The sequence below is a fragment of the Arachis stenosperma genome, chromosome 3 (genome assembly GCF_014773155.1).
Source record: "Arachis stenosperma cultivar V10309 chromosome 3, arast.V10309.gnm1.PFL2, whole genome shotgun sequence".
Lineage (NCBI taxonomy): Eukaryota > Viridiplantae > Streptophyta > Magnoliopsida > Fabales > Fabaceae > Arachis > Arachis stenosperma.
This window is the reverse complement of record NC_080379.1, coordinates 140,763,119-140,790,920: the sequence shown is the minus strand read 5'-3', so window position 1 is coordinate 140,790,920 and position 27,802 is coordinate 140,763,119. Positions and strand designations below refer to the sequence as shown.

General features: G+C 32.6%; 1 protein-coding gene, 1 long non-coding RNA gene and 1 other non-coding gene across 3 annotated transcripts; all 3 read right to left on the bottom strand.

Moving 5' to 3' along the window:
• Window positions 1–584: 584 nt before the first annotated feature.
• On the bottom strand, window positions 585–1,852 carry LOC130969949 (uncharacterized). Its single transcript, XR_009081965.1, has 4 exons — window positions 1,714–1,852; window positions 1,288–1,372; window positions 1,137–1,175; window positions 585–1,033 (listed from the first exon to the last, which is right to left on the bottom strand). It is a non-coding gene; the product is annotated as an uncharacterized LOC130969949 (long non-coding RNA).
• Window positions 1,853–7,276: 5,424 nt separating this feature from the next.
• On the bottom strand, window positions 7,277–12,841 carry LOC130968796 (coiled-coil domain-containing protein SCD2-like). The gene is made up of 17 exons (XM_057894260.1): window positions 12,257–12,841; window positions 11,809–11,978; window positions 11,232–11,307; window positions 11,039–11,080; window positions 10,893–10,955; window positions 10,637–10,686; window positions 10,503–10,530; window positions 10,109–10,183; window positions 9,917–10,027; window positions 9,770–9,830; window positions 9,520–9,636; window positions 9,313–9,431; window positions 8,966–9,035; window positions 8,607–8,648; window positions 8,174–8,214; window positions 7,818–7,944; window positions 7,277–7,665 (listed from the first exon to the last, which is right to left on the bottom strand). The coding sequence occupies exons 1-17, from the start codon at window positions 12,638–12,640 to the stop codon at window positions 7,496–7,498; spliced, it is 1,746 nt and encodes a 581-aa protein (XP_057750243.1). The 5' UTR covers window positions 12,641–12,841; the 3' UTR covers window positions 7,277–7,495.
• A 13,776-nt stretch (window positions 12,842–26,617) lies between these two features.
• On the bottom strand, window positions 26,618–26,721 carry LOC130971257 (small nucleolar RNA R71). The gene has a single exon (XR_009082485.1). It is a non-coding gene; the product is annotated as a small nucleolar RNA R71 (small nucleolar RNA).
• Window positions 26,722–27,802: the final 1,081 nt, after the last annotated feature.

Genomic DNA, 27,802 nt, shown 5'->3' with positions numbered 1-27,802 from the left:
GTGAAAAAGCGTTTCTTTTCTTATACAGTGCTTCTTCCAATCCTCCTCTTTTAATCTTCGGAACATGTCCTAATACAATGGAACTATTCTCCAACCACCACCTCTCTTCAATCACTTCAATTTTTTTTTGACGCACAAACTCACATGCTAGCCTCTATAAGCTTCCTTGGGGGTCCTCCTTCTATTATTTTTTCCTGCAATTTGCAGCCATGGGTAGCAAAATGTATGGGATGTTTATGTTTTGGCAAACATTTCGGTGTGATTGAATGGACCCAATCCAAGTACAATTGGGGTTAGATGGTCTAATCATACTATAATTGCTACAAAATCTAGTCATCTTTGAATATATAGATTAGAGATTGAAGAAGCAGATGGTATAACAAACAAACTATAAAAAGACAAATGTGATTTGTATTTATAAGGTGGGTTCTGTTATATGTTCAACTAGAGGAACTAGTAAAGGAGAAACTAAAAAAAGAATGGTCCCTACCTTGAAGCTTTTACGAAAGGTTTCAGATTTTTCATCATTAGATGCACTAGTGTAATGTCACTGGTGTTTTTTGCATTCATCTGTATTTGTCAAAATATTCTTTCGATTTTCAAAATGCAAATTCTACTACCACCGAACTCTCCAAAGGAGAGAGAGAGAGAGAGAGAGAGAGAGAGAGAGAGAGAGAGAGAGAAGAAGTGCGTGTGTAGTCATTTAAGCTCCAGCTTTCGTCCTTCATAACTTGTGTCAAAACAACAAGACTGAACATATTATTTATATATCAACAATTGGAAAAAAAAAATATAGAATTCAGCATTGGAAGTGGAGAATGCGTGAAAGAATGAAGTTTGTATAATTGCAAGGTAGAGCAGGGACTTACCTTTTTGCTTTGTTTATTCTTTACGTTTCCAAACTTGAGAGCCCTTTTCATCCTTGCCATAAAATTACACAAAAAGTGGAGAAAAAGTTCAATCACTTTTACCCTTTATTTAACTACACAACCTTTTGCTTTCCTTCTCTTCAAGATACAGTTTCTATCATTGCCTACGTCAACCAAACCAAACAGAACAGAACCAGTTTAGCTTCTTTGGCAAAGGGATTAAGATTAAGATTAGCAAAAACCATGTGATGAGAGCAACATATGCACCATATGAAGAATATTCAGACTTCAAACTTATTGCCATCACTGTTCACAGTTTCAAATATCAGTCCACTAGCAACCATAAAAGAAATGTAACTGCAATATTGAAGCATTATTGAAGCATGTAATCTGAAATATGAAGGTGCCTATCCAATACTTTGGCTAGTGGGTTGCAGCAGCAACACATTGGAGTCCAGTTATGGAGACAGGATTTGTGGCAGAGACAAGATTCCTCTTGTAATCTGGAAAAGAATGGCTTAGTGTTATTTTATCATACAAAAGACTAAAGCATTTTTCTGTATCATACAAAACGGCTCTGACCAGAAGGATAAACCTTCGTCTCTGCCAGAAATAATTTCTAAGTAAATGAAAGGCTATATTATATCATACATGGTGGGTTAACTTATTTATCTAACTGGTATCATTCAAAAAACTATTTTGCTAACATGTTAAAATTATTTTAAATAAATAGACACATAAGACTTGTATCAAAAACTTAAATTTTGTAGTTTTTATATTTTTCCTATTGACAACAACAACAACAATAAGATAAAAAGGAATTGAAAAAAGAGAGCATCATTACCTTTGTACCCGTGCATGGAATTAAGACCTTGGGAGTTGGGATCAGTCTTCACATCGTTTGGAAAAGAGCACAATTTCACAAGTATTTAAATATTAAAAAGCTACTGCATTAGATGCTTTATTCTATATTTGGAGTTTTTTGGACTCATGGAAGAAGGAAAAGTATGATCTTTGAGGTGGATATTTGAATGGTAGGAATCAATGTTGTCTTAATCTTAGGGCATCGCGATAAAAATAAATAAATAAATAAATAAATAAATAAATAAAAGTTGAAATTTGATCCGTAACTAAACAATTATGCAATGTCTTCTAACACTGCTCATAAATAACCGCTACGTCACTGTTCCTCGTCCTTGGAAGAAAATAAACGAGAGAGATGCACAATTAAATTCAGAATTCAAAGACAGAGGAATACTCATTTTTTAGTCCAGAGTTTATATCTTAGCATCAATTCTTGAATCTTTTTCTACTCTCTTTCGAATTATCAAGAAATCCTTGGCATCTAATTATTCAGAAACCACATTTTTTTAATCTAAAAAATGAATACATGTAATAGATGCTTTACCGCGTTTAATTGGATTTTTTTCAGAAATAAAATAAAAAAATCCATATTTTTCCAAACACCATTTCGAACTTTAATTTCTTAAATATGATTTTTTCTTTAGTCTAGAGTCGCGCTCCCGCCGAATTCTATAAAAATTATAGGATTCGCCTTATCCTTGGCAAACTCTCTTCAAATATTTTTAATCCCACGTTTTTACTCCATTTTAGTCCATTATCATCGTCTCTAAATAGTATATAGATCTACAAATAGTATATAGGAGTACACAAAAATACACGACAACAAACATAACTTATTCCGGTGTTCCTGTATATCTCTTGTATATTTTTGGAGACAATGATAATGGTTGTCATTGTTAAAAATGACTTTTTTTTAATTTATAATTAAAATTTTTTTTAAAGAAGTCATGCTTGTTATCTGTATATTTTATTTTTGTGTACTTCTATATACTGTTTGTAGATTTATATACTATTTAGAGACGATGATAATAGATTAAAATAGATTAAAAACGTGGGATTAAAAATATTTGAAGAGAGTTCGCCGGGTTGCGACAAACTTGCTCTAAAAAAAAAATCGTATTTAAAAAATTAAAATTAAAAAATGATGTTTGGAGAAATGTAGATTTTTTTATTTTATTTCTGAAAAAATCCCATTTAATTTTCCCATTCCTGATTCAAATCCTGATAAATATTGAAGAAAAGCATGACAATCATGTTAAAAGAACCAGCAAGTTGATCACATTGGTTTTATTTCTCTTTCTTCAAATCCTTGAGAAAATTAGGACTCGAAATGTGTTAAATCAACTCATGAGCGAGTCTGAATTTGACTCGTTCATAATTTGATAAGTTGAATTCGTAAGCTGATGTGTCGAATTTGAGTTTGAAATTAAATTTATAAATTAAATAAGTTGAGTTTGAGTTTGGATATGCTTAGCTCATTAGCTCGTGAGTTGGTTTGATTAATTATTAATACTCATATCCTATATGCAATTAATTTATACTTTTAATATTATATATATGTAATATATAATTATATGCACTACAAGAAACATCGTTAAAATCGATGGCCAAATCGACGGCTAGGCCGTCGATTATATTAAAAATCGACGGCTGAAGTGGTCGCTATTAGACTTGTCGATTTTTCAAAATTCAAATAAAATCGCAAGCCATTGATAATAATTTAATAAAATCGACAATATTTCAGTTTATAATATGAGTTTGAGAATTTTATCTTCTTACTAAAATCGACGACGTTGTCGTCGATATAATTATATAAAATCAATGACATTTCTGTCGATAATTAATTCAATAAAATCGACAATATTTCCGTCTATAATATGAGTTAGAGAATTTTACTTGCTTAATAAAATCGATAACATTGCCGTCGATATTATTATATAAAATTGACAACGTTTTTGTCGATATTTGATTCAATAAAATCGACACAATGGTCGTCGATTTAATTATTTAGATACCGACAAATTCTTTGTCTATATTTTAGTTTTTTTTTTTGTCTATTTTAAATTTAAAAAACGACAACGTTACCGTCAATTTTAATAGCTATATTTTTTAATTATTTTTTATATTTAAAAAATAGTAAACAATTAATGCAAATAAACTTTTAAATATAAAAATAAAATTTATACAGAATATTAGATAACAAGACAAATAAATTTTTAAATATAAAAATAAAATTTATACTAAATATTAGATAATGAATTTACAAACTTATCAAAATAATAAATAATCCTCTAACATAAGATAAGATAAATAACTAAACTTAAACTTATATTCGTTTAAATTGTAATCCACTAATAATACAATATATTCAAAGTAAAGTAAATAACCTACTCGTACTCATCTAAATAATTATCCGAGTCATCAAGATCATTAGAATCATCCTCCCTTTGAGAACTCTGTGGTTGTCCTGATCGCTGCAGAATAGGTGGGAATTTTCTACCTGGGGTTGTGCTTTTCTGAGAGCTTGGAAAAGTAAAAGGAGGAGGTGGGGGAACACGTGATCCAGAACTACTAGGATTCATGACCCTCACATACTCAGTCAAGCTGTTTAATTGATGACTAAACTGATCCATTTGTGAGTTACTAGTGTTGAGATCCTCACGCAAGGATTCAACAGTCTGTTGCCACTCGCTTTTCTCCCTTTGGTAGCAGTCTTCAAGCTCTCTATAATTAGTGGCATGTTGTTCAACTTTCCTATTGGGTATTACGATTCTTTCTCTAAGATCCAAAACATCATTGCTGGTGGTCATGGTTGGCCCATCAACTTGAGGTCGCACCATGGAAGAGTTCCTTACCTCACCCATGCCATATACCCTATCTCTTCGTTTTCCATCCACTGTCTCAATCCATATACTTTCCTCAGAGACAGGCGGTACATCAGTTACACTAGCCTCTATAACAGCCTGCCGCTCTTGCTCAACCTAAAACATACTCTCTTGAAATATATCCTACAATGAGGAGAAATGATTGATAAACTACTACAAGTATCAATAATGCAAAAGTTAAGGGGATATGTGAAAAAAAATAAGTCCAACATTACAATGAAGGAAGGTATCAAGTTATTTCTTTTCACACATTCCAATTTTAAAATAAAAAAATAGTTACAATGAATAAAGGTAAGTTACTTTTGTCTTTCGGGAGTGTTCATCAACTCATTGAGTCCTATCCTCTTTGCGATATGAGTATGCTAAAAAATTCATCCATACGTGATGGTCTTTCAAGCAAATGATTCTACGTAATGTAACCAAATTATCAACAAATATAAGTGTACAATTGATGATGTACTGAATTAAGCAATTAATGATGTATATACTTAAAGCCATGTATAAAAAAATCTCTCTAATCAAGTTTCGTCAAACCTTAATATTGATATCTACTTTTTCAGATTATGTCATAAATCTGATACACAGAGATTTCCGTACAAAAGTCATTCTTCATATAGAAAGCAACCAAACTGTTAATAAAAATAAAAATTTACAAAATAATATGTTCAATGAACTACACAGAATTAAGTCCCTAGAGGATAGGACATTATTGCAATCTGATCATATAATTAAATTCTTCAAGAAAGAACCAATCTTAAAGAGTTGATTGCTAGGAAAGAGTTGATTCACTTGAGAGATAAAAAGAGAAGAAAGTTTGGTTGCTAACAGCATGCTTTTTGTTGGATGAATTGGAGGTGCAGTTGAGATGGCATTTTTGTTACCCTGCTTGATGCAATGTTGCTGATATGGTTCGCATTGCTTACTCTTGTCTTTTGCTTCTTGCATTTTGTCTTGCAACCTTGATTCCTATTTTGTTGTGATAGTACTTTTTTAATCATTTGAAATGCAACCTACTTATGTTTCATGTACTGTTCGCTACAGGTCTGGTTTCACTTAAAGTTAAAAGAATCCTCTCAGAATCTCTCAAACTCAGCCAGGTACATAAAATTACACCCAAATTTTATAGCTAATTAACCATAGTTGAATTACAATTCAACTCATCTAGCAAAAAAATTGATAAAATTAAAGTTCAACATGCAAACAACAATTTTCATATTTTGAGTATCAAGATCACTCAACTATATACTAACAAGCTATTTATCCTTCTTAGCTGCCTGTTTTGCATCGTGTTGTGTAGTCTATAAAGTAGAAATGCATTCAAAGCTTTGCATGTTTTCCAACCACAAGTTTATCCTGCTTTTCTTTTAAACATGACACAGACTTAAGCGCATTTCATTAATCAGTTTGTAACATTGATGCACATACAAAATTATTTAATTAACATTCACAGCAAAATCTCTTATATTTATTCATCATGGATTTCGCATTCAACTCTACTGGAATCAACAAAGATGGACAATGCTTCATTTCAAAAGATAGTGACCATTATCAAAAGTTATAGCTTCTGGTCTGTTATTTATGTTCTTCATGGAAATAACTAGAAGCAATAGGAATCAATTGCAGGTCATTTTTTCTTTTAACAGTCACTCCAAATTGCTCAGTCATGTTCAAGTCCTCACATTTCACTCCATTAGGAAGCTCCCAATCAAAGTGATATAGTAAATATTTAACCATATGTAATGTAAAGCATATTTAACTCCAAATATCTTAGCTATATAAGAATTTCAAAGGTTAAGTGTTATTTATAAAAAGATAGTAAAGTAGTAGCCAAAGCACTAAGAATTGATAGGTACATTAAGTACAAAAAATCAAGCATTCTTATAATAAATCCTATAAACAAACACATTATAATTAAAGATGAGCTCTATAGAGCAATTTCTGGCCCTGGAGGAACTAGAGGGATCAAAAGCATTACTAACTATTCCCAGTAAGTAGGACAATCCCATTATATTATTTGATCATTTATTCATTGTATAAATTGATTTAAAGTATAAATAAAATAATTACAAAGTTACTGTAACATGTTACTCAAGCAGATTAATTTAATGTAACATATATATGGATTGTGGAGTATCAAGCAGAAAAAAATTCTCAAGGACCTATTTGCCCTTCGAACTTTATTTGCAAAATGACGTCAAGGACTTATTTGTCCTTCGAACTTTATTCCCCTTCCAGCGTGGCACCGTAACGGACACCTGGACATCGTTTCAGCCACGTCAGCCAGTTTCGTTTGGTGTATGAGAGGCAAATAAACGGAAGGACTAAATTATCCTCCGTTTGTTAAAGTCAGAGACTTTTTTGTATTTAAATTTTGTCAGGGATGTATTTGTCAAAAATTTAAGAAGTCATGGACTTTTCCCTAAAATTTTAAAGCAGCGCAAGCCGTGAAAAAACGATTTTTATTTTTCTAAACCAATTTACCTTTCAAAACTCAGTTTCAATTTGATTTTTGAATCACAAAAGTGATTCTAGATTAGATGCAGTTTAGATTTTTATAAAATCCAATCCTTGTCCACCTTATCGCTTAAATGAATTTGGCACCTAAAATTATATAGTACCCATCCTCATTCGATGGTCAGTGGACTCTAGCAGCTAATACGTTTGGCAATGTATAATGTATTATGTATATTATGAGACTACGGAAAATTTTGATTGATAGCTGCAAAATTCAGCTCCAAGTCCTTCTGTCGATGTCATTATTCATTTATATGAGACAGAAGATATCAGGATGCCCAGCAGAAAAAGAAAAGGATATAAAGAAGAAAACATTAATATACATGTGTCAAGAATCAATAAAAAATTAAGGTGCTCCCACAATCAGGACGATGCATCCGACTTGACGGAAAGCTTATCACTATCAACTGCTAATCCTGGTGGCTGATGGCTATCAACGGCCAATCTTGGTGGCTGATCGATTTCCTTCCGAGAAGCTTCCCATAGTTGTTGTTCTATACCCAGCTTCCTCAACTCCAGCAAACCTCGCTCAACTGTAATGAAGCAAAATGCGCGAGTTTCATAAGAAATATCATCACGTTGTTCTTTCACGACTACTTAATTATTAACATGAGAATATTATTAACATATTTAGCCTCTTCAGATGTCAGAATCACATAAGATCACAAGAACGACAAGAGCTTACCATCAACGGCATCATGTGAAGTTGGTGACTGCCCGCTACGGCTAATCCAAAATTGAAGACGCTCTTCTGCTATATCATCTTCCACACCATAGAATAAAGCTCTTCTCCAGAAATACGTTAGCCAGGCCTGTAAAAGTTGGAGTTATACGTGCATACCACATGCTTTAACAAATCCATCTTGAACAAAAAGGAAATTAAACAAGGGCAAAACATGTATATTGATATAACTCATTATTAATTTTGTCAAACGAATTAGCCAAAACAGAGGGTTACATCAAATGAGGACAGATACTATGATTTCAGAGAACCAAGACAGAGTGGCAAGTATCTTAATCTTATAAGTACAAGCAACAAACCTCTTTGAAAAGAACATCCTCTGCTTCCTCATCACTTAATTCTGGAGGGAAAAAGGAAAACGTAAAAACAACAAAGAACCGTCAGGTCATCTACTAGACATCATCTTTGAGTGAAGAATCAGTAAATGCAAGCACATCTGTGCCACATATATTAAACCTGTCCCACATACCATAGTCCATATAATAACCTTTTTTTTTTTCATGGCCTACAAGTATATGCCTAGTATCCAGTTCAAATACAGCCAGCCGAGAAGAAAAATTTTCTTTTAGTTTGTAGATGCCATGGGTGGACTCATATTTCTCACTAATAGTCAAAATGAGAATATACCATGCAATCTCAATATAAAAGTACCAAATTCTAGGTCTGTATTGTCAACAATTCAACATAACTACGTCAAATTCAAAACACAACAAAGGCTGATAACTTTCTTACCAAATGCTTCCACAAATTTGGGATCACCTGGTGATTTGGAATCTGAGAAGAATAGAAACATGAACATTAATACAACACTTATCTTCTAACAGAGATGATTTTTCAGTACCAGACAGGTCTAAGAAAATTTTTAAAATTCTTTACAAGTCAAAATTAAGACATAACCCTCTTAAGCCAAAAAACATCAAGAACAATTCAAGATTAAGACATGCCAGATTTATGCCTGTAGGCAAAATAGGGAAACAACAAGAACAACTACTCAATTAATATGGCACACCTATGTCCCATTTGAGACAATAGAATAGGAAAGTGATGTTTGCAGACAAGATCATATGATGATGTTATATATATATACATACCTAAAATGGAATGTCGAACAATATTTGGACGTTTGTGTTGGCCTAATGCAAGAACAACAGCATCTTCAACCTACAAAATCAAATTCTGTCAAAATCAGAAGTCAAGAAGAAGGGAAAAGAATTAATCATTAATAGAACATCAGAAAAACCAGTTATGAAAACGGATGTTTCATTTCAACATAACATAGGATGGAAAGGAAAGGGTATGGCTTATTGGCATCCCCATTTCTTGACAAAATAATAGGCATCAAAATAGACTTCATCTTTATTAGAATGTCCAAATAGAAAACGTGATATTAGAGAACAGAGCAAGGAAAGCAAAAGTCTTTATAACATCAGTGAAGAACCTTAAGTGAAGCAAGCTCCCTCAAACCCATCTCCACCGAAAGCATGCTCTCAATGTTTCCTTCCCCAGCAAGATCGCTCAAATCACGAACAGGTTTACTTCTATCTGGATCATCAGAACCTGATATATTCCCTTTCTGTTAGACTTCATTGTAGCAAATTTAAGATAGGAAAATTGCATCTAAAATTTAGACCACCAACACACTCACTTTTGTTCCAAGATTCCTCTTTAGCTTTTTGTCCAGCAGAGATGACAATTTCAAAAGGAAGAGGAGCTAGAGAAGACCAATATTCATGCTTTGATATTGCTACATCTGCACATATGCCTATAAAGCATGGGAGGAATATGCCCAAGAATTACAAGAACAGGAAAGTTAATATGTGAGGGAGATTTTGAAAAATATCCTTTTGTCTAAGTATTCTTCTGTAGACAATAGATATCAATACTGGCTTTGTTACCATGTTTTACAGCAAGACCCCAGTAGCGAGCAAGCCAGCATCTTTTCAGAACTACTTCCTCCTAAAGACAGACAAAAGAATGAATAGAGTTAGAGATTGATAGGAAAATAGAAGGCCGTTAATTCTCATTCTCGTAATAAAACAAACCATTTCTTCTTGAGTCAAAATCATTCTCTGTGTCATTGTGCGGAGTGCTTTTGCTTCCACTTCAGCTTCTTTCTGTTGTTCTGCAGCAGCTGCAGTATCATCTTTCAGGTTCTGATAAAAGAAAAATAAGAAGGCGTTAAATAAACAAAGCACGAATAATAATTTAAAGAAAAATACTTCCTTCGAGATCACCTGAATTTCAACACGAAGAGCATTCATTTCCTCCTCTCTCCCACCCTGCGCTTGTTGGGCAGCCTTTAGAGCAGCCTGCAACAAGAATAATGAAATGACTCAGTCTAAGAAAAGAATTTCCAATGAAACAGCACTGATGAGCTCATTGCTAAACGCCCGAAACTGAAGTAGTAAACTATTAGAATCAGAGCTAGGGAATAAAAATAACAAGGATTATATAGATGGCTGCATGATTCCATAACTGCCTCTCAGACGCATTCGTTTACACAAGAAGCAACCATGCAAGCTCCTCCATATTGCAGGAAGCCTTTCTTGATAATATAGCACGTCAAACTTTCAATCTCATTTATTTGATATTTTTGTCACATTCAATATTTTATTCTTTTGCACACACCTCTCTTTGACGCAGAGCAGCTTCCTTCCTGCAAATATACCATGCAATTAAAAAAGAAAAAATTAAAACTAACCCAAAACAAAAGCTCTAAAGTCTAACCAGAACTTATTTAAAGGATTTTAGACCAAGTTTACCTAGCCACCCATTTGGTTTCCATGGATACACCTTCTCCAAGAGAAGCAACCTGCCAAAAACAAAAGGAACAAGGACATAGATGTCAGCATATGAAAAGTAGAGATATGGAGAACATATTAACTTCTATTGTTGAATGTAGACCAACACTAAAATTGCTTATAAAAACATACTAATCCAGAATCCTATATTAAAATTGTGGTGTTAAAACAAACTTGTTAGCTTTGCAAATCGGATTACTTATCTGGAAAAATTTACCTGTTTCTCAAGCTCCCTGGCTCTAGCTTCTACCTCCTCTCGTTTTTGCTCTGTATATCTTAGCTGTAAACATAATGAGGGAGATGTACTCAATATTGCATAAAATGGTCATAAAATCAATTTTGCTTGGGTGTGAAGGAGCATACCTTCTCTAATATGGTCTCATTCTCTTCTTGTAGCATATCGAGCTGCAATATCAATATAATCAACTTCAAAAACAGTCCTTCAGGGATTCCAATACAAAATTCACATAAATATAACGTAACAATAAGCATAGCCAATATATGAGTTTAAACTTTTATACAGAAATTTACTCATGTCAATACTATATAACTATACTTCATCACGGAGTGCAGAAGCTTCACGTTGATTCCCGCTATCTGTTGGCTTATGTTGCCTGATATCTAATGGAAACCTGAAATTGTTAACCACCAGTTAAAAATCAAAGAAGCCTGAAATGTCAATATTAGCCACATGGCCAATAAACTATAATTAATAAACCCATCATTTCACACACATGCACCCACAAAACTGTAGATATATATGTAGTTATATGACTTCAGTGAATAAAATAAGGGTTTGAGTTCATACATACATCAAAAGCATAAATTCCATGAAAATGCAAAAGATATTATTTGAAAAAAAAATAAGAATCTGTATGTTCAATATTACGACATCCATATGAAACTAACTAGAAAATATTGGACATCACGAGATATTTTTATATAATTTTCTCTTACAGTTTCTCTCAATAAGTTTATGAGTAGAGAACAAAAGGTTTCAAAAACTTGTTCTTTTAAACATCCAACAATATAGCTTTATACTATTATTAGCTGAACCTGAAAATGCCAGAAGCAATATCACTCAGTAAATTACTTTAGCATCAAGAATATGAGGAGTTGAAAAATTCAGCTACCTTTTGTCTCTAGTTCTATTGGTAGGAGGATCAATTGGAGGTACAGCCATCGGAGTTTGAATTGTGGATTTACTTGGTGGCACTATCGATGTTGAACGTACGGACACTGCCGGCCTTCCAGCTGATGTTGAACGTACTGAAACATTATGGTCCAAGAAATTCCGACCTAACTAAAAAATCAAAAATGAAAAATCCAACCTGTTACTAACTTAACTATGAAACCTCCAGATTATGACTAGAAACCAGCCTAACTGAATTCAAGTTTCACGATATCAGCCAAATTCAATTTCAAAAAAAAAAAAAAAAGAGAGATAACGGACACCATCAGTTCGATATTACAGCTAATAAATTCAAAACACTTGCCAACTTTCATGCCATAATTCAACAAACGAGTTCAAATAAGCACAGTAAATGAAATAGCATACGAAGCAACCATTAAAGGAATTACCGCAGGAGATGGAGATCTATTAGGCCTAGAGGCAGAAATCGGAGGGATGGCCATGGAATTGAAGCCGTTCTTACTGCTGGTACCGTTGTTAGAGTGAGAAGAGAGAGAAGGACGCCTCGGAGCACGGAACACGAGATCATCGTCGTCTTCGTCGTCGTCGTCGTCGTCGTCGTCGTCGTCAAAGGCCGTCCTGGAAGCCATGACCTGAGCAAGCCGTTGTGCGGCCGCTTTCGCGGCAACGTTACGATGCTTCATGGTGGCGGAGGGACCGAGACGCGAGTTAGGATGAGCCGGCGACATGACCGGCGACGAGGAGCCAGTGCTACTGGAGTCGACGCTCCACTGGCGCGCATAAACCGGACTATCGGTTCTTCTCCGATCCATCACCAGTCGCAGTGAGAATACGTATGGTATCGTTGACGAACGACAGACGGAATTCCTGGGAGCTAGATTTTGTTGGGGAAATTTTGAGACGGAGAGGTGGTGGAGCTGAAGCTTGTTCGAGTCATTGTTGACTCGCTGGTCTGACTCGGACGGGGTCCGCGTAACGTTGGTGAAGTCGTTTTGTGCAGTTGTGCTGTGTCGCGTGCGTTGAATTAAACGACGGCGTTTCACTTGTGAGAGGGGATTGCGATGACGTGTAATGGAAGTACACCTGTTTTCTGCTATTTCTGGGAGGAAAATGTATTTTGGCGGCGCATTAAACGGAGTCGTTTCACATAATAACTGAAATGAAATGGATCTTCTCCAATTTTTTCAACCCTTGACAAAATACAGTGCAATCTCTCACCTTTGATTTTAATAGTGAGACCAAAAATAAATAAGAGAGAGAGAGTGATAAATGGTTAGATTAAACACTGCACACCATCCAGTTTTTTATTTACTGGAGAGGATCCTCTCCCCATATAAGTTCACCTAAATAACTAAGGGTGTGTTTGGCAAACCCGTTTGAGAGGATAAAAGTACGTTGAAGTTTTTTGAACGCTGTATTTTAATGTTTGGCAATCTTTTTCTTCTAAACGCAGAAGTGATTTTGCAGCTTAAAAGCACGTTTACTAAAAGTAAAAAATTGTTACTTCTGCGTTCACTTCAACGTAAGTTCACATTTTATTATTATTATTATTATTGTTGGTGTTTTCCAAAAGAGTTTTCATATTTGTTTTATTATTGGTGTTTTTCAAAAGAATTTTCATATTTGTTTCAAATTATATCAAATATTTTAAATTTTTTTATATTTTAGTTGTTTTATTAATTTTGTTATTTTAATTCTATTATAATATGAATTATTGATCTTATTAAAAATAATAAAATAAATAAAAAACTAATCATACATAACAATGAAATCATAAGTAATAATTAATAATAAATAAAAGAATACTAAGATTACTAATAAAATTATAGAATATTTTTGTTTGACATTGTAAAATTATTATTATAATTTTTGTTTATTGTTTATTCTAATATGTATAATATATTATTGTTCCTATTGAAAATGATAAATTAAATAAAAAATTAATTATAAATATAATAAAAACATAATTAGTAAAAAATTAGAATCTAAATAGTAACCAAAATAAATTACTGAGAGTACTTATAAAAAGTACTAAATATTATTTTATATCTTATTTTAATTTAATAAATAATATTAATTTTTATTAAAAAATTATAATAAACTAAAATAAAATTTTATAAAAATATTATATAAAATATACTAAAAAGTATAAAAAAGATTAATATATTAAAAAATAATATTATAATGAATATATATTTTTTTAGTAATTAATTAATTATCTCTAAAGTGATTTTAATTAATATTATCCAAACAATTTCATTTTTCAAAACGATTTTAGTATAAAATTGCCAAAAATCATGTTGGCACAAACTCACTTTTATCCAAAATCAATTTTACAAAATCACTTTTATTCAAACTCCAATTTAACCAATTCTAATCCAAACACACACTAAATAAGTTCTTGCTAAACCACAATATTTACCCACAATAATCAAAGTGGATTTCCCCGCTTTATCTAATTATTTGTCGATTATGTCAGAAATTAATTTAAAAATAGAAAAAAATGGTATAATTCAATAATATAGAATCATAGTGTTTTATGCAGAATGCGAATATGCAAAAATTTAAAACTACAAAATATAATATATGTTTGTTAGTATTGACCATTTAAAAAAAGAATTAACTCAGTTATATGAGAAAGACTGCATGCTCGAAACGTGTTCTTAAGTCCTGCTCGTTTGATTAAGCTTTTCGTGTGAAAAAATAAAATGTAATTTGTGTTTTGTAGCTGTGCAGATAAAAACGCTTATTGCTCCATCTGCGTTTCGCACAACATTGTGTTGAGCTTCTTCATGCGTGTGAGAGAAGGCGAAGAATTTGAACTTCTTCTCGTCTTATCATTAGCAAAACTTTTTTATTATTTTTTTTAAATTTTAAATTAATTAAAATGGTTCGTGATTTTATATTAGTTGCGGAATATATTATTGAACATCTGAATAATTCTTAATATATAAATTTGAGACAAATATTAATTTGGTATCCAAAAAATTTTGACACTAACAAAATAGTAATTGATTTTTGTTGTTGACAAAATAATCTCTAAATGATATTAAAAATTAACAAGTGTGCTCATGAACTCGCCGAAATATATGTCCGATGAAAATGATGCTGAGGTTGAATTTTTAATTGATTAACTCAATCCACCTTAAAAAATTTTCCTAACTATAATCTCTCTCCTCTCCAACAATTCCAACAATTCCGTAACTGTAATTGCCCCCTTTTTTCACTCTCTATCGCCCATACCGTATGGTCGCCATCTCATTGCTGGATCCTCTGCATTTGTTAGCTCTTACATCGTCTGTTACTTTCGTCTGTGTTGAGTCATTCTTTTACCTCGTCTCTGCACCTCCTTTTTCTGTGTTGAAGCTGTCGTCTTGACTCTGCCGTGGCTCGCTTTTTCTACCTCGCATCTGTTTTTGTATGTCGTCTCTCTGCCGCCTCGAGTTCGTCTTTGCGGGTTGATCTATCTCTGTGACTCCATCTCTCTCACTAAATCAATATGCCTTTTTCTCAAGTTTGCCACCTTCGTTTAGTTAGCATTTTTACCGTCCTTTTCTCAAAGCTCTATTGTAATGTCTAATTCGTAGATTTTTATTATCTATTCATTCTGTCTTTCTTTGATTTTCATTTTCTTAGGGAATCAATTTGTCTTTTTCTGATATTTTTAATGAATGTGGTGATTTTGATACTAAGATTGATTGCTTGATTGGATTTAGATTTAAATATGGATTGTGATAGTGTTATGTTTGTATCAGTATGGTTTTGAAAGAGTTCGTTGGAGAGAAAAATTTGGGTAAACTTAGTGTGTTATGAAGGGGGAATCTTTTGCTAGATTAGGGTTTAGGGTGGATTTTGCAAGTTTGGGACAATTCATGATCAAGAAAGCGCATTAGGGAAGGAGGGGATTAGGGTTCAGGGGAGAGGGGTTTGGTGTTTTGATTTTTTTTATGATGGATTGAGTTGTTTAATTGAAAAATACAACTAGGTATATACATTAATAAGGCTGCCATTTCAATAAATACGGTGGCCAATTCAACAACATTTTTATCAGAGATGTGTTTCGACGAGTTCAGGAGCACGCTTATCAAATTTTAAGTTCTTTTAGGGACCATTATATTAATAACAAAAGTCAGGTACGATTTTATCATAATTAAAATCTTTTAATTACCTATTTAGTATTTATCTCTATAAATTTTTTATTTTTTTATTAGTATATTATACTATTATTGTTACTGTTATTATTATTACTGTTATTATTATAGTTATTATTATTATTATTGTTATTATTATTATTATTATTATTATTATTATTTTAAATTTTAAAATAAAAAAGTTAAAATGTAACCTCTGTTTTGTAGTATTCAAAGTAAAAAAAAGAAATAAAACACAACTTGCTTTTGTAGGTTGCATATTTAAAAAATATTAAACTCCTAATCATAACCTGCATTTTACAAGATTTAAATTTAAAAAAAAAAATCAAATCGTAAGCCATATTTTATACTGATATTTTATCCGTGTCTATTTCATTGTGTAACACTAATTTTCTTTCTATATTTAAAAGAATAAGTCGAATTATATTTACATTCATAAAACAATACTTCAAATGACAATGAATATTGTCATTATATTATTTTAGTGTTATATAGACTGACATGACACATTTTAATATCAATAGGTATATTTTTCTTTTTTCTTTTTGAAAAATATCTTTCATTCAATTATACATAAATTAAGTTTTAATTGTTAAAATATTATTAATTGCCAATCATTTTTCTGATCATCTTAATTTTTTTATATTAATACATGATTTAGTGTTTAAATATCTATTCTCATGAATGATTAAATTATTTTCACACAAATATATAAAATAAATGTTTAATATACACTTTTAAGTTTTAATGATTAAATCATGACTAGAATAGATATTTTAATAATTATCATAATTTTTTATTATATTTTTGTTAATCAATAATTCTAATCATTTTAATATAGACATTGTCAAAATTATGTATTAAATAATTAAATTTGTTAATATTTAAATAAGAAAAAAATAATTATGCGATGTAATTTAAATATAATAACATTAATAAGAAAGAATCAAGGATCCATAATAAGATTCAATATATTATTTTATTAAAAAATCAATCACATGATATAAATTAAAAAAATAATAAATTAGAGATCTTATTTATAAAATAGAATCAATTATGGAAGTTACTAAGATATAATAGGGTATTAATATTGGATATAAAGAATTAAGTAGATAGAATTGAGAAGAAAATTTAATAATATGTCACACATTTTGGTGTAAATATTGGAATTAGTTATCTCTATATATTTATTAAAACGAAGAATTAATCATAGTATATAATTGAAAAATCATAATATAATAAATTTGTCGTTTTTTTTAAGAAAGAAAGAACTAAAGATGTACACAATATACAATAAAAATCAATAATAGGTATACACATTTGAAGAAGTAGAATTTGACAAAAAAAATTTGAGGACATATAGTATTATGATTCGAATTTTTTGATCGATTTTTTTTTAATAATCAATTTAAAAGAAGAGTCAATTATCTGATATAATTTAAAAATTAGAAGGTAACAAATTAGATATTTTATTTATAAAAAGAATTAATCAAAAAATATATTCTAAATATAGTTGGAATAAATCAATCATGAGTATAAATATTTGAATATGTAAAATTGAGTAAAAAAATTGATGATAAGGTGCACTTTTGTGTGAGTATTTAAATCACTTTTCTCTTATACATTTATTTAAAAAAATCAGTCATAAAATAAAATTAGAAAAATAAAACATAATCAATTAAGAATTTTAATTATGAGAAAAATAATCAATTAAGGGATGTAACTAATATATAATATGAATTAAATTGTGGACATATATGTTTGAACAGAAAGAAACAAGTCTAAAACTTTGTTATATGACACAATTTGATTCATGCTTTTAAATTGGTTCCTTTCTATATATCCCTTTAAAAGAAGAACCAATTCTCATTTTTGGGTATATAATAAAAAAAATAAAAATATAATAAATGATGTTTTACTTTATCTTTTTATAGAAAGAAACAATTAAGAGAAATAATCAAGATATAATGTAATTATATGAATACAAATTAGGCGTGAAACATGATGATGTATGTATTAATGTGACATCTTATAATGCGTGTTTAATTTTTAAAATAATTAATTTTAAAATGAATAATGGATGAATGAATATAGATAAAGGAAAGGAAATTGATGGTAAAATAGTACTACGAAATTTTGAGTAAAGAAAAAGAAGAAAAAATTTAAAATGATGAAAAGAAATAAAAATAAAAAAGGTTAATAAAAATGAGATCAATTATAAATTATTTTAGAATTTGATGTTACTTGAGAAAAAATGTGAAAAGTTGATATATAAAGCAATTAAGAAAAATTAATTATGGCATTCAAAAGTAATTTTTATATTGTTAAAAATTGAATTATGTAATATATAGATGGAGGTGTTGGTTGAGTGAATATTACCTGAGTAGCATTTTTGTTTCTAAAATTAGTTATTGAAAAGAATGGCTTATAAATTTATAACATTTTAACATATATATATATATATATATATATATATATATATATATATATATATATATATATATATATATGTGTGTGTGTGTGTGTGTGTGTATAATTTTATTAATAATTAAAATTATTCATTTATATTTATACAACTTAAATTTTTAAAGGATATTATTTACAACATATTATTGAATAATATTAGTTAAAAATTAATAATTTAAAAGAATTTGATATGAATATTTAAATTGAATTTTCACTATTTATATCATATTTAAAAGAAAAATTAATTATGATATATATAATATGAAAAAAAATTAAATTGAATAAATATTTTTAATATTATATAAATATTTTTCGTACAGCACACCTTCAGATACACTTTTAAGTTATTAAATTGAATATGACAAAATTTATACTAAACTCAAGAGCTTATGCCAGTAATAAGTTTTAGATGAATCAATATACAAATAGGAAAGAGTAATTACTTAAATCAATTCTAAAAATTTTAAAAATAAATATTTTAGTCTTTTAAAAAAATTAATATATAGATCAATTTTTAAAATTTTACTTAAGTAGATAATTATTTTTTAGTCTAATTTTTAATAGAGTAATTATTTAAATTAATCCCAAAAATTTTAAAAGTGAATATTTTAGTCCTAAAAAAATTAATACATTAATTAATCCTTAACATTTTTTTCTATCAGATATAATAGTCTTTTATCTATTTTACTTTTACTATATGCCAATTTTTATTATTATTAATTTAACTTTGTGCATGTGGTCGATGATACTAGCATAGTAATACACTCTTTTCGTTGGAAATTAAACAAATAAGGTGAATAATGATACTTTAAAATTTAAATTAAAATATTTTCTTTTAATATAAACATGCTTTTAAAAATAGGATATCTTTTGATTATATTAAATACAAAAATATCAAATAGTTTTAACTTTGAGTTTTTTGTAGAATAATTTCTAATTATTATTATTATTATTATTATTATTATTATTATTATTATTAAGTGACTATATATATATATATATATATATATATATATATATATATATATATATATATATACAAAAACTCTTTTTATATTATAAATACATACATAAGAATCTGTCCCGAGGGTTACCTGAAACTGGGTTGCTTTTGGGTCTGGACGTAACTCGTAAGGTTCAAACATCTTTTGATGCAGCATCCGACTTGTGTTGGAGTTGAAGTGCTACCGTCCAAGTTCCTCGTGATGAGGTGGGAGTGGTACCTGTAAGGGACTCCGATGCTTGAGTTAGCAAGGGGTTCAAGCAGGTTTTTAGTAGATTGGATCTTGAATATACCTGAGGTTTTGTTAGTATATTTATAGTATAAAGATAACCACCTTTAGAGTAGTTTCACCTTTGATGGTGGATGACCATTTTCTTTATCTTGAAAATTTGTTCGGATCTCCTTTCTAAATAAAGTGGAGAAATAGTAGGATATATTTTAGGCATGGTTATGAAAATTGAACCGGACCGACTGGTCGAACCAAACCGGTCCGACCAGGAAGCGAAAGCTATTGCAGTTTGGTTTATTAAACAAAACTGTTATTTCTGAAACTGCTAGAAAACTGTTGAACTGGCCGAAAACCGGTTGGTCGAACCAAACAGCGAACCGATCGGTTTTTTTAAAACGACGTTTTTAGTTTTAAGGAAAAAGGGGAACTTCGAATCAGCCTCTTCAATCTTCAAGCTCCAACTCTCCTCGTTCTCAACCTCACCTCACCTTAAATAAACCTTCAGAGCTCTTTCCCCAAAAGAAACCCTAGTCTTCCCCACCACCACCGCCGTTCTTGTTACTACTGTTGTTCATCTCACTCAAGATCTTTGTCTGTTATTCATGCTCCAGCCCCTCTTCTCATTCGCCAATCTCCAAATTCTTCATTGTGCTCGTTGAGTCGGTGTGCTCCAACCCCTCATCCTGCTCACTCGTGCTTCGCCCATCATCCCTCGTCTTACTCGTCGCCTGGTTGCCGTTGTCTGTCGTGTCAGTCCTCTCTCTATCAAATTTAGGGTTACTGATGGATTTGTTTTTTGATTTGACAATTTGATGTAACAATTGGGTTTAATGTTAAAATCGTCAACATTAAATTTCTAGTTGGGACTTAGGTAACAACTTTACTCATCTTGATTCAATGCAAATGTTTTTGGTAGATTTGTGGTACTAGATTTGGAGCCAATTATTGAATATTTTATGTTTTTATTGAATGATTATCTAATTAATGATTATTGATTAGCTCTGGCCGCTCTGTTCTGCTGTTGTTTTATGGTTTGTGATTTTTTTGGATAGTGATATGCTGTTGGTAATGTGCTACTTTGTGTTTCTATTTTGTGACTTAATTATGCATAGATTGTGACTCCTTTGTTCTTGTTGTCCTTTGAATGCTAGAAATAGATTGCTTCTGTCATGTAATAAAAAACCTTAGAATATGTGTAGATTGTCATGCTGTGCTAAAATTTATATCTAAAGTTTATAGTAGGGAGATCATTGTGCGCGACAGAGTACGATTTCACATATTTAAAGAAGGTGAATGTTCTTGCATAAATTATTGCTGAATCCAGAAGTAAATAAATGCTTCTCATATCATTTTGATGTAGTTTTATAGATAAATTGGATACAGCTTTTCATTCTGTATTGTAATTAAAAGTTAAAAGATGTCTGTGTAGAAAAAGTTAAGACTCTGAAAATTGACAATTTTTTGCACTTAATTCTAATATTCTTTTGTTATTATGAAAAAGGAACATATAAAATAGCAACTGCAGCACACTTATGAACTCAATTAAGCACTAAAAGTAACGAGAACCATGTCACAGGAGCCCATATGTTGAAGCAATTGAAACTAATCTTGTAATTCGTATATTGAAGAACGACTATTTTGTCAAAAGTTGCATCTATAATTTGGAACAAAGGCTCTAAAATAATGCAGCATCACAAGACATATTCAGTTAACTATGAACTATCATTGTCTAGCATATACTTTATTTATTATTTTATTGTAAAATGGATATTTTTGATTGAATTATGATTGAACCAGTTAGACTAATAAACCAGTGATTAGAATGGTTCGATGACCAGTACGGTTCTCATAACCTTGATTTCAAGAGTCGATTGCTTATTCAAATAAGCAGAGCCGATTTCCGTTTCCAGAGGTTGGGTAAAAGAAGCCACCTTTATTGGATGGGCTTTTAACCCTTTTAGGCCTGGCTATTTGTCGGACCTCTCTTTTCGAGAACTATGCTAATTGTTCTCGTGCTTCTGCTAAGTAATTTTTCATATTGAGATCTTTGGGTTGATAAGTGCCGTTAACTTGGGAAGTTATTACCTGAGAGTCACTAAATACTATCAACTTTTTTGCCCCGACTTCTTTAGCTAGCTTCAAGCCAGCAAGCAAGGTTTCATATTCTGCTTGATTATTAGAAGCAGGAAACTCAAACCTTAATGATAGTTCTATTCGAGTTCCTTGTTTATTTTTCAAAATGACTCCTGTTCCGCTTCTGGCTTTGTTGGAGGATCCATCTATATACAGGTTTTAGGTCGTTGGATTTCCCTGGCCTTCAATATATTTGCTCACAAAGTCAGCCAGATACCAGGACTTAATTGTTGTCCGAGTTTCATATCTCAAATCAAACTCAGATAGTTCCATAGCCCATTGTAGCATCATTCTCGTAATGTCCATCTTTTGTAGAATGTGCTTCATGGGTTGATTAGTTTGGACTTTTCTGATGTGATTCTGAAAGTAAGGTCAGAGTCTTCTGGAGGTGATGATAAGAGCATATGCGAACTTTTCTATCTTTTGATAGTTTAATTATACTCCTTGTAGGGCTTTACTCACAAAGTAGATGGTTTGTTGTCCGTCCTTATCTTCTCAGACCAAGGCTGATGCTACAGCTTGGCTTACAACTGCCAGGTAAAGGATAAGCTCTTCTCTTGCAACAGGTCGAGTAAATTGGCCTAGAAACGTTTTAAAATTTTAAAAGGCATGCTTGCATTCCTGGATCCATTCAAATTAATTTTCTTTTTTAAGTATTGAGTACAAAGGTAGAGACTTTAATGCTGACCCTGCCAGAAATCTAGACAATGCTGCCAACTTTTCATTTAGTTGTTGGACTTCTTTGAGGTAAGTTAGACTTTTCATCTCTAATATTGCTACGCATTTGTCTGGATTGACCTCTATGCCTTTATGAGTGAGCATAAAACTTAAGAACTTTCTGGCCTCCATTGCGAAGGCGCATTTTGAAGGGTTCAATCTCATTCGATGCTTCGTTATTGTAGAGAACACTGATGAGCGGATAATTTGTATACTTTTTGGCATTGTTTTTAGTATGTTTTTGGTATGATCTAGTTAGTTTTTAGTATATTTTTATTAGTTTTTAGTTAAAAATCACTTTTCTGGACTTTACTATGAGTTTGTGTGTTTTTCTGTGATTTCAGGTATTTTCTGGCTGAAATTGAGGGACCTGAGCAAAAATCTGATCCAGAGACTGAAAAGGACTGCAGATGCTGTTGGATTCTGACCTCCCTGCACTCGAAGTGGATTTTCTGGAGCTACAGAAGCCCAATTGGCGCGCTCTCAACGGCGTTGGAAAGTAGACATCCTGGGCTTTCCAGCAATATATGATAGTCCATACTTTGCCCAAGATTTGATGGCCCAAACCGGCGTTCAAAGTCACCTCAAGAAATCCCAGCGTTAAACGCTGGAACTGGCACCCAAATGGGAGTTAAACGCCCAAACTGGCATAAAAGCTGGCGTTAACTCCAAGAAGAGTCTCTGCACGAAAATGCTTCATTGCTCAGCCCAAGCACACACCAAGTGGGCCCGGAAGTGGATTTTTATGTCATTTACTCATGTCTGTAGACCCTAGGCTACTAGTTTTCTATAAGTAGGACCTTTTGCTATTGTATTATGAGATCCAGAGCTTTTGATCATGCTTTGATGATTGAACCCTCTTTGGGAGGCTGGCCATTCGGCCATGCCTAGACCTTGTTCTTATGTATTTTCAACGGTGGAGTTTCTACACACCATAGATTAAGGTGTGGAGCTCTGCTGTACCTCGAGTATTAATGCAATTACTATTGTTCTTCCATTCAATTCCGCTTGTTCTTGTTCTAAGATATCACTTGTTCTTCAACTTGATGAATGTGATGATCCGTGACACTCATCATCATTCTCACTTATGAACAAGGTGACTGACAACCACTTTTGTTCTACAAGCAACCAATGCTCTAGTGAATATCTCTTGGATTCCTGATTGCACGATGCATGGTTGATCGCCTGACAACCGAGTGCTCGCCTGACAAACGAGCCAACCATTCCGTGAGATCAGAGTCTTCGTGGTATAGGCGAGAACTGATGGCAGCATTCAAGAGAATCCGGAAGGTCTGACCTTGTCTGTGGTATTCTGAGTAGGATTCAATGATTGAATGACTGTGACGTGCTTCAAACTCCTAGCAGGCGGGGCGTTAGTGACAGACGCAAAAGAATCAATGGATTCTATTCCGGCCTGACCGAGAACCGACAGCTGAATTCCGCGTGCTGTGACAGAGCATATGCAATCGTTTTCACTGAGAGGATGGGAGGTAGCCATTGACAACGGTGAAACCCTACACAAGATTGCCATGGAAAGGAATAAGAAGGATTGGATGAAGACAGTAGGAAAGCATAGAGACGGAAGGGAAGGCATCTTCATGCGCTTATCTGAAGTTCCTACCAATGAACTACATAAGTATCTCTATCTTTATCTTTTATGTTATTTTCGTTCATCACCATATACATTTGAGTCTGCCTGACTAAGATTTGCAAGATGACCATAGCTTGCTTCATACTAACAATCTCCGTGGGATCGACCCTTACTCACGTAAGGTATTACTTGGACGACCCAGTGCACTTGCTGGTTAGTTGTGCGAAGTTGTGTAATGCCATGGAATTGAGCTACCAAGTCTTTGGAGTTCATGACCGGGGATTATGAGAGTTGTGAAAAGTATTGTTCACAATTTCGCGCACCAAGTTTTTGGCGCCGTTGCCGGGGATTGTTCAGTTTGGACAACTGACGGTTCATCTTGTTGCTTAGATTAGGTATTTTTTTTTCGAAATTCTTGAAGATGAATTTTAGAGTTTCATGATGATTTGTTGAAGTCTGGCTGGCTGAGAAGCCATGTCTAATCCCATTGGACCGAGGTTTCAACTTGTCATCACAAGAGCTTGTTGATCTTTATCAATCTTGCTTTTGGAGCATTGATCTGCTAAGGCTTGGCTGGCCTTTGGCCATGTCTAGTGTTTTGGACCGAAGCTTTCTTTGAGAGCTTGGCTGGCTGTGAAGCCATGTCTAATTCCTGGACCGGAGTCTTAGACTAGCATTGCACTGATTCCTGGAATTCTCATTAAGAATTTTGATATCTTTTTCCACTTAATTTTCGAAAAAAAAAATCAAAAAAATTTTATAAAAAAACCAAAAATATTTTATGTCTCTTGTTGAGTCTAGTGTCTCATCTTAAGTTTGGTGTCAATTGCATGCATGTGTCTTAGTGATCTTCAAGATGTTCTTGATGATTTACTTGCTCTAATCTTTGAATTCTATTGACTTGAAGTATTTTGTGTGTCTCATATGCATTCTCATATTGTTAGTGTCAGTGGTATACAAACTGCTAAGTTTGGTGTCTTGCATGCATTGTTATTTGATTCCTGTTGCATTTTGATTTTTTTCTTATTATTAAAAATCCAAAAATATTTTTAATTTGTGTCTTTTCAAGTCAATAATACAGAGAATTGAAGATTCAGAACATACAGCAGAGGAATTGCACAGAAAAAGCTGGGCGTTCAAAACGCACAGTGAAGAAGGACAGACTGGCGTTTAAACGCCAGCCAGGGTACCTGGTTGGGCGTTTAACGCCCAAAAGGGTATAGTTTTGGGCGTTAAACGCCAGAATGTGCACCATTCTGGGCGTTTAACGCCAGGATGGCACAAGGGGGAGAATTTTGTTTTCAAATCAAATTTTTTTCAAGTTTTCAAAGTTTTTCAAAATCAAATCTTTTTCAAATCATATCTTTTCAATCAAATGTTTTCAAAATCAATTTCTTTCCTTTTCCAAAGATACTTACTATCAATTAATGATTTGATTCAACATTTCAAGTATGTTGCCTTTTCTGTTGAGAAAGGTTTAATGTTTGAATCATATCTTTTCTTGATAGCCAAGTTACTATTTTTTTAAATCAAATCTTTTTAAAATTGTTTTCAAATCATATCTTTTCAATCACATATTTTTAAAATCAATCATATCTTCTTAACCTCATCTTTTTCAAAATAGTTTTCAATCAAATCTTTTTGATTTCTAATTTCAAAATCTTTTTCAAAAATCATTTTATTTCTTTCCCACTTTCATTTTCGAAAATTAAGTAATGTTTTTCAAAAATATTTTCAAAATCTTTCACTTAATTTTCAAAAATTACTTCCCTTCTCCTTACATCCTTCTATTTATGGACTAACACTATCCCTTAATGCAAAATTCGAACTCCATCTCCTTTGATAAGTTCGAATTTTCTACTTCTGTCTTCTACTCTTCTTTTCCTCTGACACTTCAAGGAATCTCTATACTGTGACATAGAGGATTCCACATTTTCTTGTTCCCTTCTCTTTCTTATGAGCAGGAGCAAAGACAAAAGCATTCTTGTTGAGCCTGATCCTGAACCTGAAAGGACCTTGAAGAGAAAGCTAAGAGAAGCCAAAGCACAACTCTCTTTAGAGGACCTGACCGAATTCTTCAAAGAAGAAGAACACATGGCAGCCGAAAACAACAACAATGCAAACAATGCAAGGAAGGTGCTGGGTGACTTTACTGCACCTACTCCCGACTTCTATGGGAGAAGCATCTCTATCCCTGCCATTGGAGCAAACAACTTTGAGCTTAAGCCTCAATTAGTTTCTCTAATGCAACAGAATTGCAAGTTCCATGGACTTTCATTGGAAGATCCTCATCAGTTTTTAGCTGAGTTCTTGCAAATCTATGACACTGTCAAGACTAATGGGGTAAACCCTGAGGTCTACAGACTTATGCTATTCCCTTTTGCTGTAAGAGACAGAGCTAGAACATGGTTGGATTCTCAACCTAAAGAAAGCCTAGACTCTTGGGAAAAGCTAGTCAATGCCTTCTTGGAAAAGTTCTTTCCACCTCAAAAATTGAGCAAGCTTAGAGTGGAAGTCCAAACCTTCAGACAGAAGGATGGAGAATCCCTCTATGAAGCTTGGGAAAGATACAAACAATTGATCAGAAAATGTCCATCTGACATGCTTTCTGAATGGAGCATCATAGGTATTTTCTATGATGGTCTCTCTGAACTGTCCAAGATGTCTTTGGATAGCTCTGCTGGGGGATCTCTTCATCTGAAGAAGACGCCTGCAGAGGCTCAAGAACTGATTGAAATGGTTGCAAATAACCAATTCATGTACACTTCTGAAAGAAATCCTGTGAACAATGGGACTAATCAGAAGAAAGGAGTTCCTGAGATTGACACTCTGAATGCCATTCTGGCTCAGAACAAGATATTGACTCAACAAGTTAATTTGATCTCTCAAAGTCTGTCTGGAATGCAAAATGCACCAAGCAGTACTAAAGATGCTTCATCTGAAGAAAAAGCATATGATCCTGAGAACCCTTCAATAGAAGAGGTGAATTACCTAGGAGAACCCTATGGAAACACCTATAATTCTTCATGGAGAAATCACCCAAATTTCTCATGGAAGAATCAAGAAAGACCTCAACAAGGTTTCAATAACAATAATGGTGGAAGAAACAGGTTTAGCAATGGCAAGCCTTTTCCATCATCTTCTCAGCAACAGACAGAGAACTCTAAGCAGAACCCCTCTGACTTAGCAACCATGGTCTCTGATCTAATCAAAACCACTCAAAGTTTCATGACTGAAACAAGGTCCTCCATTAGGAATTTGGAGGCACAAGTGGGACAGCTGAGCAAGAAAGTTACTGAACTCCCTCCTAGTACTCTCCCAAGCAATACTGAAGAAAATCCAAAAGGAGAGTGCAAAGCCATTAACATGGCCGAATTCTGGGAGGAAGAAGAGGCAGTGAACGCCACTGAGGAAGACCTCACTGGACGTCCACTGGCTTCCATTGAGTTCCCCAATGAGGAACCATGGGAATCTGAGGCTCAAAATGAGACCATAGAGATTCCATTAGAATTACTTCTGCCATTCATGAGCTCTGATGAGTATTCTTCCTCTGAAGAGGATGAGTATGTCACTGAAGAGCAATTGCTAAATACCTTGGAGCAATCATGAAGCTAAATGACAAGTTATTTGGAAATGAGACTTGGGAGGATGAACCCCCTTTGATCACCAAAGAACTGGATGACT